At 52.5% G+C, this 11,830-nt stretch overlaps 3 protein-coding genes across 3 annotated transcripts; 2 read left to right on the top strand and 1 right to left on the bottom strand.

Moving 5' to 3' along the window:
* The first annotated feature begins 5,755 nt into the window (after window positions 1-5,755).
* On the top strand, window positions 5,756-7,533 carry BO80DRAFT_136636 (glycoside hydrolase family 16 protein). The gene is made up of 3 exons (XM_025713641.1): window positions 5,756-6,189; window positions 6,241-6,515; window positions 6,644-7,533. Exons 1-3 carry the CDS (start codon window positions 6,102-6,104, stop codon window positions 7,406-7,408), a joined length of 1,128 nt encoding a protein of 375 aa, XP_025579761.1. The 5' UTR covers window positions 5,756-6,101; the 3' UTR covers window positions 7,409-7,533.
* Window positions 7,534-7,701: 168 nt separating this feature from the next.
* Window positions 7,702-9,671, bottom strand: BO80DRAFT_136759 (uncharacterized protein). Its single transcript, XM_025713642.1, has 2 exons — window positions 9,657-9,671; window positions 7,702-9,536 (listed from the first exon to the last, which is right to left on the bottom strand). The coding sequence occupies exon 2, from the start codon at window positions 9,327-9,329 to the stop codon at window positions 7,995-7,997; it is 1,335 nt and encodes a 444-aa protein (XP_025579762.1). The 5' UTR covers window positions 9,330-9,536; window positions 9,657-9,671; the 3' UTR covers window positions 7,702-7,994.
* A 223-nt stretch (window positions 9,672-9,894) lies between these two features.
* Window positions 9,895-11,576, top strand: BO80DRAFT_421471 (threonine--tRNA ligase MST1). Its single transcript, XM_025718611.1, has one exon. The coding sequence runs from the start codon at window positions 9,918-9,920 to the stop codon at window positions 11,496-11,498; it is 1,581 nt and encodes a 526-aa protein (XP_025579763.1). The 5' UTR covers window positions 9,895-9,917; the 3' UTR covers window positions 11,499-11,576.
* The last annotated feature ends 254 nt before the right edge of the window (window positions 11,577-11,830 follow it).

Here is an 11,830-nt window from a genome sequence, read left to right on the forward strand (position 1 = left end):
TTATTGAACTTCTTCTTAAGGCAAATGCCAAGATCAACGCCCAGGGAGGCATGTTTGGGACCGCGTTGATCGCGTCTGTATGGCATGGACACAAAGACATGGTGAAGGTACTCATCGAAAAAGGTGCCGATCCAAGCATCCAAGGGCCCTCAGGAACTGCATTGCAGGTTGCGCATCAAATGGGACATGTGCAAATTGTGCAGTACCTACAGGCAAAAGGACAGCCACTGGATTCCCAGCTCTCCGGTGAAACTAATAAGAACGGCTCAGATACACAGGTCCCAACGGCTCGGAATTCCAGGATAAAGAAGCCCGTCTCCATGTTATGGGCTGCCATTGAGAGCAGCGAGGAGACCCGGATCAGCCGGTTCATCGGCACGTGGCGTCATGCCACGACCACTGCGATTGAGAGGAATCAGTCGGAGATTTTCGACCTTCTGATGGATGTTGCGACAGAAGTCTTCACAGAAGCGGTCAAGAGGGTAACAGGCCGGGAGACCGAGAAGTTTATCCCATCCCTTTATCAGGACGCCGCAAAGGACGAACTTGAATTGCCCGCGTGTCTTTGGAGAGGGTTCAAAGGATTCTTCAACCAAAGGTCAGCCGGGCCCAGCATAAAAGGCCAACGGGTGCTTGGGAATGAAATTTGGAACACTCTCACCTTCGCCGGAGTGGAGTTACTAGCTGAGATGATCCGGACTAAGAGGAAGAAGGAAGTTGACCTCATCGCAAAGCGGTGGACAGATATTCTCCTTCATGTATACGATAAGGTGGGCTCCGATGCGCTCGATAACATCCTGGACAATTACATCGAGCATATAAGAATCCGGGTCATGCATCCCGAGCAGGGAGACCCGCAGCTATTGGCGAGAGTGGGAGTTCAGCTGCTAGCCACGGCAGTCTCACTGCCTCCAGGGTATCGGCCCGTCGTGGACGGTATGGCCAAATTGCTTGCCACCTGCATGAAAGAAATTTACGAACTTGACGAGCGCATGGATGGCTATCAACTGAAAAAACTGCTTCAAACAATTGTGGACGACGTCGAATTTAACCTGAAACGACAGGACTACAGAAGAGCCGAGCAGGTCTGTGACTCCGCAGTCCATGTCCTGATCCAAACGACTACCACCAAAAGCTTCCACTTCAAGCTGAGTGGTATATTAGCTAGAGAATCCATAGGGCTCTGGAGCAAGGCAGTCGAGATGAACGAAGGGCAGTTTATCAGAAGCGTCTCGAACAAGTGGCTGGAGCGCTTCAAGCAGGGCAATACGGATGGCATGCCCTGTGTTATGAGATGGCTCTTCTACGCGGCATTCACTTCCGACACGGAAAGCATCGTTCAGACCCTCACCCAGTTGTCAATCCAGGGGCTGGAACACATGGTGGAAAATCCCTCTTTCACCCCGTTGTTAGATTCCTATACTGCTCAATTTTGCCGATCTGCAGACTCGCATGCTTCAATTGAGGACCAGAACGCCGTTGACGACATTCTAAGCATCGTCGGGAGTATCTTCTTGATGTTGACCCACGGAACGGACGGGAGGGAGACAAAACTCGGCCATATTCTGGTTGAATATGCGGTTTTGCTGATCCAGGAAGTGCCCCGAAAGGCCCTGCAAGATGCAGTGGTCCGAATCTGCTCTCAGCCTAGCCGATACGGGACGATGCGTTTCCATCGTCTGGCTTACTTGATTGTGTGCCTTTTCAGGGGGCATCTCAAGAATATTCCTCGCCCAGGGGATCTTGATAGGGACTTCGCTGTTAATGACCTTGTACTCAAGGACTTGGTCTGGATGGCAGTGCCCATACGGGAGCAGGTTGAACTCATCCTTGAGTCAGATCCCGATGAGCGAGTTGACCGCATCTATTGGGCCATTTATGATGAGTGCTATGACCAGATGTAAGCTACAATTGGTTTTTAATTCGGCAGCTGGCTCGAGACGGAAGTAACTCACAATGCAGAGCGTGTCATATAAATCTAGATAGTCCTTTAACCAGCACCAAGGGAATATTAGAAAGAGGCAATTTAGTATTATTCCGCTACAGTCCTTCTAGATCAGATATGTGAGTAAATGACTGACTCTTATTCATTTCTCAGAGTATCTCACCACTTTAATTTCGGCACATAGTTGAAAGCAACATTCATCACACTCTTTTGTTTAGTACTTGCACTTTTACTCTCTCGTACACAAGTACCAGACAGAATAATATCAATCCCATCCCTACATACATCACTAGAATACGGAGTATAACAATACCACAAAGCCATCCTGACATGGCGTAGTCAATAAGTACGCTCGTACCCTCACAACACGGCTACACTCTTACATCTAGGTAATAGTATCATCCAGGTATGTGGTTTAGTATTCTCACAAAACTCCCTACTTATCCAGATGTTATACTATCCAGTACTACTAGTCGATATTTTATTGACAAGATACTACTGGAATAATTCATACATGCTGTTGCAAGTAACGAATAACGTATGCGATGCAGATTATGATCCTTGAATTACAATCAAGATTGGAATAAAATTTCCTTCTCCATATCAGGGTTCCGCATACTACATAGTGGATATGAAGAATTTTCGAGACTAGTTTCGTATTATTTATCACAAGGGGTGCTATTTTGGGCCTGTACGTGTGAAAAGTCATTCATCCATGGGCAGATTGCAGAGACTTTTTCTCTGATGGTAGGTTCGTGTTCGGGGCTATTTTTGGGTTGATGTCTTATCTCTGGTGGGGGTATTTACGGTATCGAAATGCTTCTAATGCATGGCTAGCTTGGATAGGCTTGGATAGGTTTTATGGTACGGTAGCAGTGAGCACAAGTTTCAGGCTGATAGCTTTACCGTTTTCCGCAGTGTCTGAGGTTGGGCTGGAAAAGTGGTTATTTATAGAGCTTGAGTTTGTCCGGTTTGCCTTTGGCACGGTGGATTGATTTCACTTCATCTGGTAAGACAGATAGGGTATATAGATAACAACATGCATGTGGTAGCAATGACACATGGGAAAGATGAATGAAAGGCTGGTTGCTAGTTTGTTCCTCGTATGCGGGGCAACCTTTTAGCACCGAGAAGAAAACAAACAAGCAATAGTGGCGCCCCAGCGTACGTACGTACATACGTCACTGTGCATATCAATTGTTCTTTAGCGTCGAATGCGCAGCCTTAACCCCGAGCTTTGAGACCGGCTCTATCGTGCTTTGTTCGGGATATTGTGAGATCGGTGCAGCTGCATATGGTACGGATTTGCGAGGTGGTTTGGCTGGCACCTGTTATTGATCGCTGTGGCGCGGCCGGAGTCCCGTTAGCGGGATACGTAGTGTTCTGCGGCTTGCGTGGTCGATCGACCGACCCTTTCCCGTTGTAGCTCCAGGCGGTGCGGTCCTTCTACTCGTTCCATGAGGCTGGTGAGATTGACGGTGATTCTGAGCTCGAAAGGGTAGTGTTCCGAGCGGCTCTCTCAACTGAGTGTGGGTTTGTCGTATGGATGGGGCGTTGGGATGCCGATATCCAGGTGTTTGTTTGGAGTGGGGCACGGAACGGTTATCGTTGGTATCGTAGAGATAGATGCGATGGCTTTACGACTTGCGCTGAGACGACACCGTGGCCGATCTGGTGTGGAAGTGTGTTCGGTGAAAGATCAAGGTAGAATGATCCTCCGGAGATTCGAATCAGTTGACATAAACCATCACCGCAAAGGAGATCAGGCAGAAACAGAGCGGAATGTAGACTTTCCGGTCCATGTCTGGATCGAGTGGAGAAGACGAGGACGCAGCGCCGGCGAGCGAACGAGACAAATTAGCGCGATGCAAAGATTTGCTGGGTTTCTGGCCCATAGTAAGAAGTCAAGGGCTTGAGCCTTGCAGGACTGGGGGGTAGTTGTCTTGTCGAGAAGGTGGGAGAGGGAAGATAAGGGGAAAAGAGGGGAAACGAGGGTCGGGTGATGATCAACATCCAACGTGGCGCCGGATTGATTGGATCGCCCAACAAGAAGGCCATCCTGAGGCACGCCTTCCCCAACCTGTTGCCAGGCATCATCAGGCAGCAAAGCCCATGTGACCGGGCGTATAGATGACGGTATCGTATTGTACCCGGGAGGGTCAGCCTGGGCAAAATTACGGCAGGTGATCAGGTCGCTTCTTAGAGTTCGGAAGGGCGGCCAAGGTAGCATTAGCATTAGCATTAGCATCCTCCGCGCGATCCACGATCCGCTCCAAGCATGAGAGTGTCAGGGTTTATGACAGCTCCTGTCCTCAGGGGCCGGATAATTTAAATCAGTTAAAATGAACACCCCTTTTGTCTCAGATTAAGGACGATGCGCCTGACACCCTGGGAGATTATTGCTGACCCCCCACCGTACTTCTGTTGGAGGCACCGTTATTTGCGCATTCTTCCTGGCTCATCTCCAGAAATTAAACCAGAAGCATGCGGCACTTCGGACCCTCATTCCGAATGCGTCTCCTTATCGCTGACGGACCGAACAAGTGGGTAAGCTGGTGCTTCCCTCGATCTCCGTTCTGGGTCAGAGTCCTCCAGCCATCTTCTTCAGCTCTTTGTTATAACATTATCCGGGTGAGACATTTGTTTGTCTTCTGACCTGCAAAACATTTGGCCAACCGAGGCGGCGCTTAGACGGTCCAATTTTATTTTGTCTTAGGTGTCATCCAATATCGGCGGAAGCTTTTGGAACGGACCCTCGGCCGGAGTCATGATTATTGCACTTTGATTTGATCATAATTCCGCCCACCATGACCACTGATTTTACTGCCCTATGACCGTTAGATTGTACCTGTGGTGTCTACTCCCGCTGTCTGCTCAAATGGCTGAACCACAGGTCCAATGTGTTAGATCCATGGATCGCAGCGATTGGCCGCAATTCCATCGCGTCGTCAAAGCTGCGACACATCTCTGACACAATCAGCACGCGGGAAAACCAACAGTTGGACCGCTAGTGGACGGCGAGTCCGTATAATGCGACCGTGGCAAATGGTGGTTAAATACTTGGCCCCCTTGGCCCTCGGACGACTACAATTACATCGTTGCCTAAATAGGACCAACACCGACTCGGTCCTCGGCGGCGCTACCACCATGTAGGAAGAATCCACTCCTTCGTCCAATTTAAGCGAATGACATCTTGGACCCCTTTCAACCCTTGGCTGAACCGTTGGTGAGCCCCGGTTTCGAGGAGGACGTGAGGTGAGAACTAGGAGACAAGGGCTATCGCACTGCAGAACAAAAAAAAAAAAAAAAATAACATCCATGGAAGGGAGGACGAAAAAGGCGCAGGGGACGCAGGGAAAACAGGAAAAGCAAAGAAAATCATCCAAGACACGCGGCAGGCACAAGCTTTTGTGCCTCTTGCTCCGCCGTCGTATACAGTGTACGCAGTCTACGCACGCCCTCATTGCTTTCCCCAGCCGGTCAGCACAGCGAACGATCCTCCCGACCGAGTCGAAAAGTGGATAACACCAGCCTTCACGAACGAATTTGCACCTATCACAGCGGCCGCCAGTCGCTCGCTCACTGGGGCCGTCTCCAGTCCAGACTCCACTGGATCGATGTCGTCCTTCGTTCCTCCTTCAGTCACCGTGTCTGACCACCTCAGCCGTGACGCAGGCTTCGCCCAGTGCCTGCCCAGAATCCTCGCAAGGCCGAACCAGGGGATACACCTTTTGCCCCCAATTACCATCCTTAGTCTCGTTGGCTCAACTCGACTGCTCCATAGCGGATGAAGTCTCCCTCAGGGGAAGTATTAATATCATACAACCTGTCTCCATGGCGGCACCCACTTGGCTAGCATCATTCACTGCGACCTTATTATTACCATCGCTTTTCCCACTTCCCCGTTCCATAGTGACGGAAGTTTAATATTCCCCTCTTCTTCCCTATTTGGTTGCCCGGGTTCCTGGGTCAGTCGTTCGCTTTGAGTGCTAGATTCACTTAGTTACTTCATCACTATTTAATTGATTAAGAACCCCCCCGACTCTACCCGCCTTCTCATCCCCAGGTCACACACACGCAAGAGTCTTCTTTCGTTTGGACTCTTGCTGCACCCTCGTTCAAGTCGCCTTGTCATACCCCCCATACCAACCACACCATGTATCGCACCTTCGCTACTGCTGCACTGGCTGCAGTGCTGCCCTTTACCGCCGCGCAGACCTACACGGACTGCGACCCTCTCAACAGTATGTTCCTCTTGTATACCTATGCACGCACATATCTAACCGACCACATAGAGACATGCCCTGCTGATACGGCCTTGAGCACTACCACTTTCACCACCGACTTTACCTCTGGCTCTATGTCCGGCTGGACTACTACCGCCGACAATGTGACCTTCACTTCTGAGGGTGCTGAGTTCATCATCACCGAGTCGGGCCAAGCCCCCACCATTGAGACGGACTTCTACTTCTTCTTCGGAAAGGCTGAAGTTGTCATGAAGGCTGCCGCCGGTACCGGTATCTGCAGTGCTATCGTCTTGGAGTCGGACGTTCTCGACGAGATCGACTGGGTAAGTTCCTCCAGCCCCCCTTTCCTGTTCACCTGTTACCCCTACCCATCCCTACTATGCACGCCCGCCTGCACCTTAATCAACCAGTATGCACGGGGAAAGTAGACTAACCACATTGAGACTTATAGGAGGCTCTTGGTGGTGATACTACTCAGATTGAGACCAACTACTTCGGCAAGGGTGATACTTCCTCCTACGACCGTGCTACCTGGGCAACCGTGTCGACCCCCCAGGACACCTTCCACACCTACACTGTTGAGTGGACCGAGTCGTCGACCACCTGGAGCATCGACGGCACCGCCGTGCGCACCCTCAACTACGCTGATGCTCAGAGCGGTACTCGCTACCCCCAGACTCCCATGCGCCTGAAGCTCGGTATCTGGGCTGCTGGTGACTCCTCTGAGCCCGCTGGTACCATTGAGTGGGCTGGTGGTGAGACCGACTATGCTGATGGCCCCTTCACCATGATCATCTCGTCCGTCACTATCACCAACTACAACCCTGGCTGCACCTACACCTACTCCGACGAGACTGGTGACTACAGCAGCATTGTTGTCAACACCGACTCCTGCAACATTACCTCCAGCTCCAGCTCCAGCTCCAGCACCTCCAGCACCTCCAGCACCAGCACCAGCACCAGCACCGGCACCGGCTCCGGCTCCGGCTCCAGCACCTCCGGTGCCGCTGCCGCCAGCTCCTCCGCCGCCGTCATCGGCTCCGGCTCTACCATTGGCTCCTCCAGCAGCAGCTCCCCCGCCGCCGCCTCGAGCTCTATCTCTGTTTCTACCAGCGCCTCTGCTAGCGCCTCTCCCAGTGTTTACACCGGTGCTGCTACTCAGGTTGGCGCCTCGGCCAGCGTTCTCTTCGCTGGTCTCCTCGCTGCCCTTCTGTAAATTGACCCTCGATCAACCCCGATATAATCCTCCGATTATATCTGCTCTTGATCAAACCTTTCTCTTCCCTTTCCGGGCGTTTGGAAACATTCACCCCCTCTTTTCGCTGCTTTCATTGCATAGCTCATTTGGAATGTAGTTGTCAGTACATACTTGAGAGGAGTTGAGTTGTCTGCTGCCATTTACACTGCTACCAGACAGGAGATTAATCGGACTCGCTTTGCTACGATTGTTGTTTGTTACTTTGGAAATGAACCCGTTGTCATCTTTCCCACGCCATTATCATCACGAAAAGGGTCTTTTGTCTGTTCCCGGACGTTCATTTGCTGGACAAAATCCAGGGCTTTATTTAGCTCATAAATTTAATAATACCCATTCAATCGATCAGTTCCTAGCGCTGTCACATGTCTGGCTCGGTATGGGGTAGCCTGTTCCTGACAGTAAACATTGTGTAACATTAAACCCACGTGCCATGTAAAACACAGCCCGCCTAAACGCCGAATGCTTATCTTCCCAAGTCCCAAGGTCAGTCCAGTCGTCCCATATGCATGTCTCACATCAAATTTCGATAGTATACCCCGTACGCTCAGATAGCAATAGTCTTCCTTTGTCGCAGAGACTGGAGCTGATTCGACAGGTTTCGGACTACACGGATCACGGGGCGATGATTGGTGGCCGCATCTCGGAAAATCGTGACTAGTGAGGTCTCGTGGCTGGGAATGGCGCTTTCCTCTGCGTTGATTGGACGGGGGCGGTTAACGCCCAAGAGGGAGTCGACGAATGTACGCAAACGAGGAGGCTGGTCTGACTTGCCTCCCGGATTGGGCGGTGCACCGGGCGCGGTGGGAGATTGCTTCGATTCGCGGGCTACGATGCTTTCGATCGATTCGAGGTGGTCGTCTAGGGTGGCAAGGTCATTGGAGAGAGAGTCGGCCTTGGACTGCATGCGCGAGGTGAGTTGTTCGAGGTACCGTTCGCGTCGGGCCATTTGGGTGGAGAGACGCGCGTCGTGAGAAAGCGCCTGGGCATCGCCGCTGGCGATCAGGCTATCCACTGCTGAACGGATGTCGGCTCGGAGCGAGTCGAATTTGCTTGCGGCGGTGCGGGTGGCTTGTAAGCAGCCGGTGAACTCGAGGTAGAGTTCATGTTTGGTACCTGGGTAGGCTTTCCTGAGTTCTTGGTGGACATCGCGCAGCTTGGACTCGCTTTGCTTCAATGTGCTGGCCAGAGGTTCTGCTTCTTGAAGGGTGGTGTTGAAGAGGGACTCGAGGCGGGATTGTGAGGATGCGACGGTCTCCCCGGCGGCTGGTTGGTGGTGGCGGGGTTGGGGGTAAGGCGGGATGCAACTAGCTGGGTATAGGGTTGCTATTGTCTCTAAAGAGCAGAGGGTCTGGTACTGTTGGACAACTTCGGGGAGGATGAGCATATGAGAGATGGCTGCAATGAGAATAGCGTTGAGTATTGTGCGTAGAATTGACTGGAATGGTATGTTTGAGAACGTCCATGCGCGGTGCTGGTTTGCTTTTGGTTGAGGGGAACTTTGAGTTGAGGCTGGCGCCATTTCCACTTTTGTGGACGAAGGAGATTGCTGTTTTTCTTCCTGCTTTGATCGCTTGGAGGACTTCTGGGGTCTATGTCTGAGAGCGCGCTTGGACCTTGTGGTTGGCGCAACCCAGGAACCTTCTGAGATAGGAGCCTCGTATACCGACGGCATGATTAGCTCTGGCCCTGAGGTAGACGAGGTGGAGGTAGCCATCGATTCGGATCCGTAGTCGCGCTTCCTAGCTGGTCGAGGTGTCCGGCCTGCAGATTCAGATGGCTGATGTTTGGCTTGTTGCTCGTTCCCCTCGTGAGGTGCAGCTACCACCCAGGACTCGCCCAAAATTGAGCTATCCTGGGGTCGAGATGTGGATGCAGACATGGAGCCTGGTAATGAAGAATGTATTTGGGCCTATGGCAGCTTTATGGAAGCTCTAATTGATGAGACTCTCTGCGCCGCTACACGGTGTTGGCGAGGCAAACAATGCGCGAGCCGTAAGATGCAAGCGATTGTAAAACAAGTCTTTATATGATGTAGCAGCGAGATTGAAGAGCTCGTAAGTCGTGAATATATAGATGTAGCGTAGCTCTATGAAGGACATTAGCTGAAATACATCGATTTGCTGCCGCTATAGTCTGTAGTAGAAATGGCAAGTAGCGGGGAGTCGAGCACTGCTCTGGTTCATGAAAGGCAAGGACGCTTACACACAGTATCACACTAGACGGTATCCCAGCTTTGAGATGTGGATGACTGGCCGACGGAGAGTCAGAATGCCGATCATGAGATGGAAGGCAGATATCTAGCCCGAGAGTATAGATCGGACGACGCAACGGCGACGACCCGACGAGGTGGTGGGGGACAATCACGGGAACGCGATTCCCCATCGGGCAGATCGCGTCGGGTCACGGGCGGCCAGGAAAATCCTCCAGTCTCACCATCCGATCCATGTCCCTGTCCGCCTATTCCACGATGCGTCGACTGTCCCCCTTGTTACGGCAACATGTCCTTTCTCGAAAACCCCCGATCAATGGACGGCTAGCCCGTTGGCCATCAGTGAGAGCGCAATGGCTCTCCTCGACGTCGTCGCGGCCTTGTTCGTGCTCTGACCCGCAGCCCGGCCAGCCTCCAGCTCAGTCTTCCACCCCGGCCGACTATCGCGCCCTGGGCACCTCCCAGGATCTTTTCACAACGTCGGTCTACAGTCCCGGTTCGCCTCTCTTCCTCCCAAATGGCACCCATATCATCAACAAACTCATCACCTTCCTCCGCACACAGTACCTCCAATACGGTTTCCGCGAAGTCCTGACCCCGACGATCTACAAACGTTCTCTCTGGGAAGTTTCCGGTCATTGGCAAAACTACAAGGATGATATGTACGAGGTGCGCGGTAGAGGAGCGACTGGAGACACGGACGGGGAGACGGGCGAGGACGAGTCGTACGGCCTGAAGCCGATGAATTGCCCCGGTCACTGCTTGCTGTTCAAATCGCAGACCCATTCCTACCGGGAGCTCCCCATCCGCTACGCCGACTTTAGTCCTCTTCATCGAAATGAGATATCTGGCTCGCTAAGCGGACTTACTCGTGTCCGTCGGTTCCATCAAGATGATGGCCATATTTTCTGTCGACCACAGCAGATCAAGGGAGAAATCGCTTCTGCACTTGGGTTCGTGGATCTTGTTATGACAACCTTCGGGCTAGGACCATACCGCTTGGTTCTTTCTACAAGGCCAGAGAAGGACTTCATCGGAAGTCTGGAGCTGTGGAACAGTGCCGAGGCTCAGTTGCGCGAGGCCCTCGACAACACTGGCAGAGAATGGGCCATGAATGAGGGCGATGGCGCCTTCTACGGCCCCAAGATCGACATTCAACTTCAAGATCAGGCAGGCAAATATCACCAGCTCTCCACCATCCAGCTCGATATGAACCTGCCCCAGCGATTTGGGCTAGAATACCAGGTAGCCGAAGGAGAGGAGGATTATAATCCGGAAACACCAGGAAAGGCCACGCCGGTGATGATCCACCGGGCGAATTTCGGCTCCTTGGAGCGGTTTTTGGCACTGCTCATCGAAGAATATGCCGGTCGCTGGCCGTTCTGGCTGTCTCCGCGCCAGGGCATCGTCCTTACTGTCAACCAAGACGAGGCCGTCGTGCAACAGGCGCACGAAGCCGCCGCGAAGATCTCTGGGGTTCGACCACTCCAGCCTGACCAGACTGGGGGTGTTGCGCCCCAGCCTATATCTCCGATTGACTCCACGTTTTTGATCGATGTGGACACCAGCAGTCAATCATTGAGCAAGAAGATCCAACGGGCCAAGCAGATGAAGTACAACCTCATTTTCATTCTGGGACCCAAAGATGTTGCTGCCTCTCGCATCACGGTGGATGTCACAGGCCAGCTGCAGAGCAAGCCCGAACGCGGGGCGCAAAAGCTGCAAGAGATCCTGACCCAGCGGTTGGGTGACAAGGCTCTCAAGAATCCCCGGGCAGTTCCGCTCGCTGTAGACGATGTGCACAGCCTGCTGGTGCAGTTGGAGAAGCAATTTGTATAATAAAGTGGGGTGTAGAGATATCATGTACAGTAGCCGAGGTAGTCAGGACGAGTCTGAAACCACCACTCCGTATCGCTGTAGAAGATGTTGTTGACCGGGAGATGGATGATCAGCCACCGACAGGGACTGAGGGACTGCTGGATGGGCGCCACGTGATCGGGGCGGATTAAGCTTAATTGATTGCCTGATCCATCCAGCGCCCAGCCAGCCAGTGCTGCCTGAATTCCGCGGCGGCGAAGGGCCAGCCCCTCCGGCATCGGGCCGCTGATTGGTCCAACAGGGTCACACTCGCCCGAGATATCGTCATGCCGGTTGCGTTCCAATCTTTCCCA

This window comes from Aspergillus ibericus (genome assembly GCF_003184845.1).
Source record: "Aspergillus ibericus CBS 121593 unplaced genomic scaffold BO80scaffold_3, whole genome shotgun sequence".
Taxonomy (NCBI): Eukaryota; Fungi; Ascomycota; class Eurotiomycetes; order Eurotiales; family Aspergillaceae; genus Aspergillus; species Aspergillus ibericus.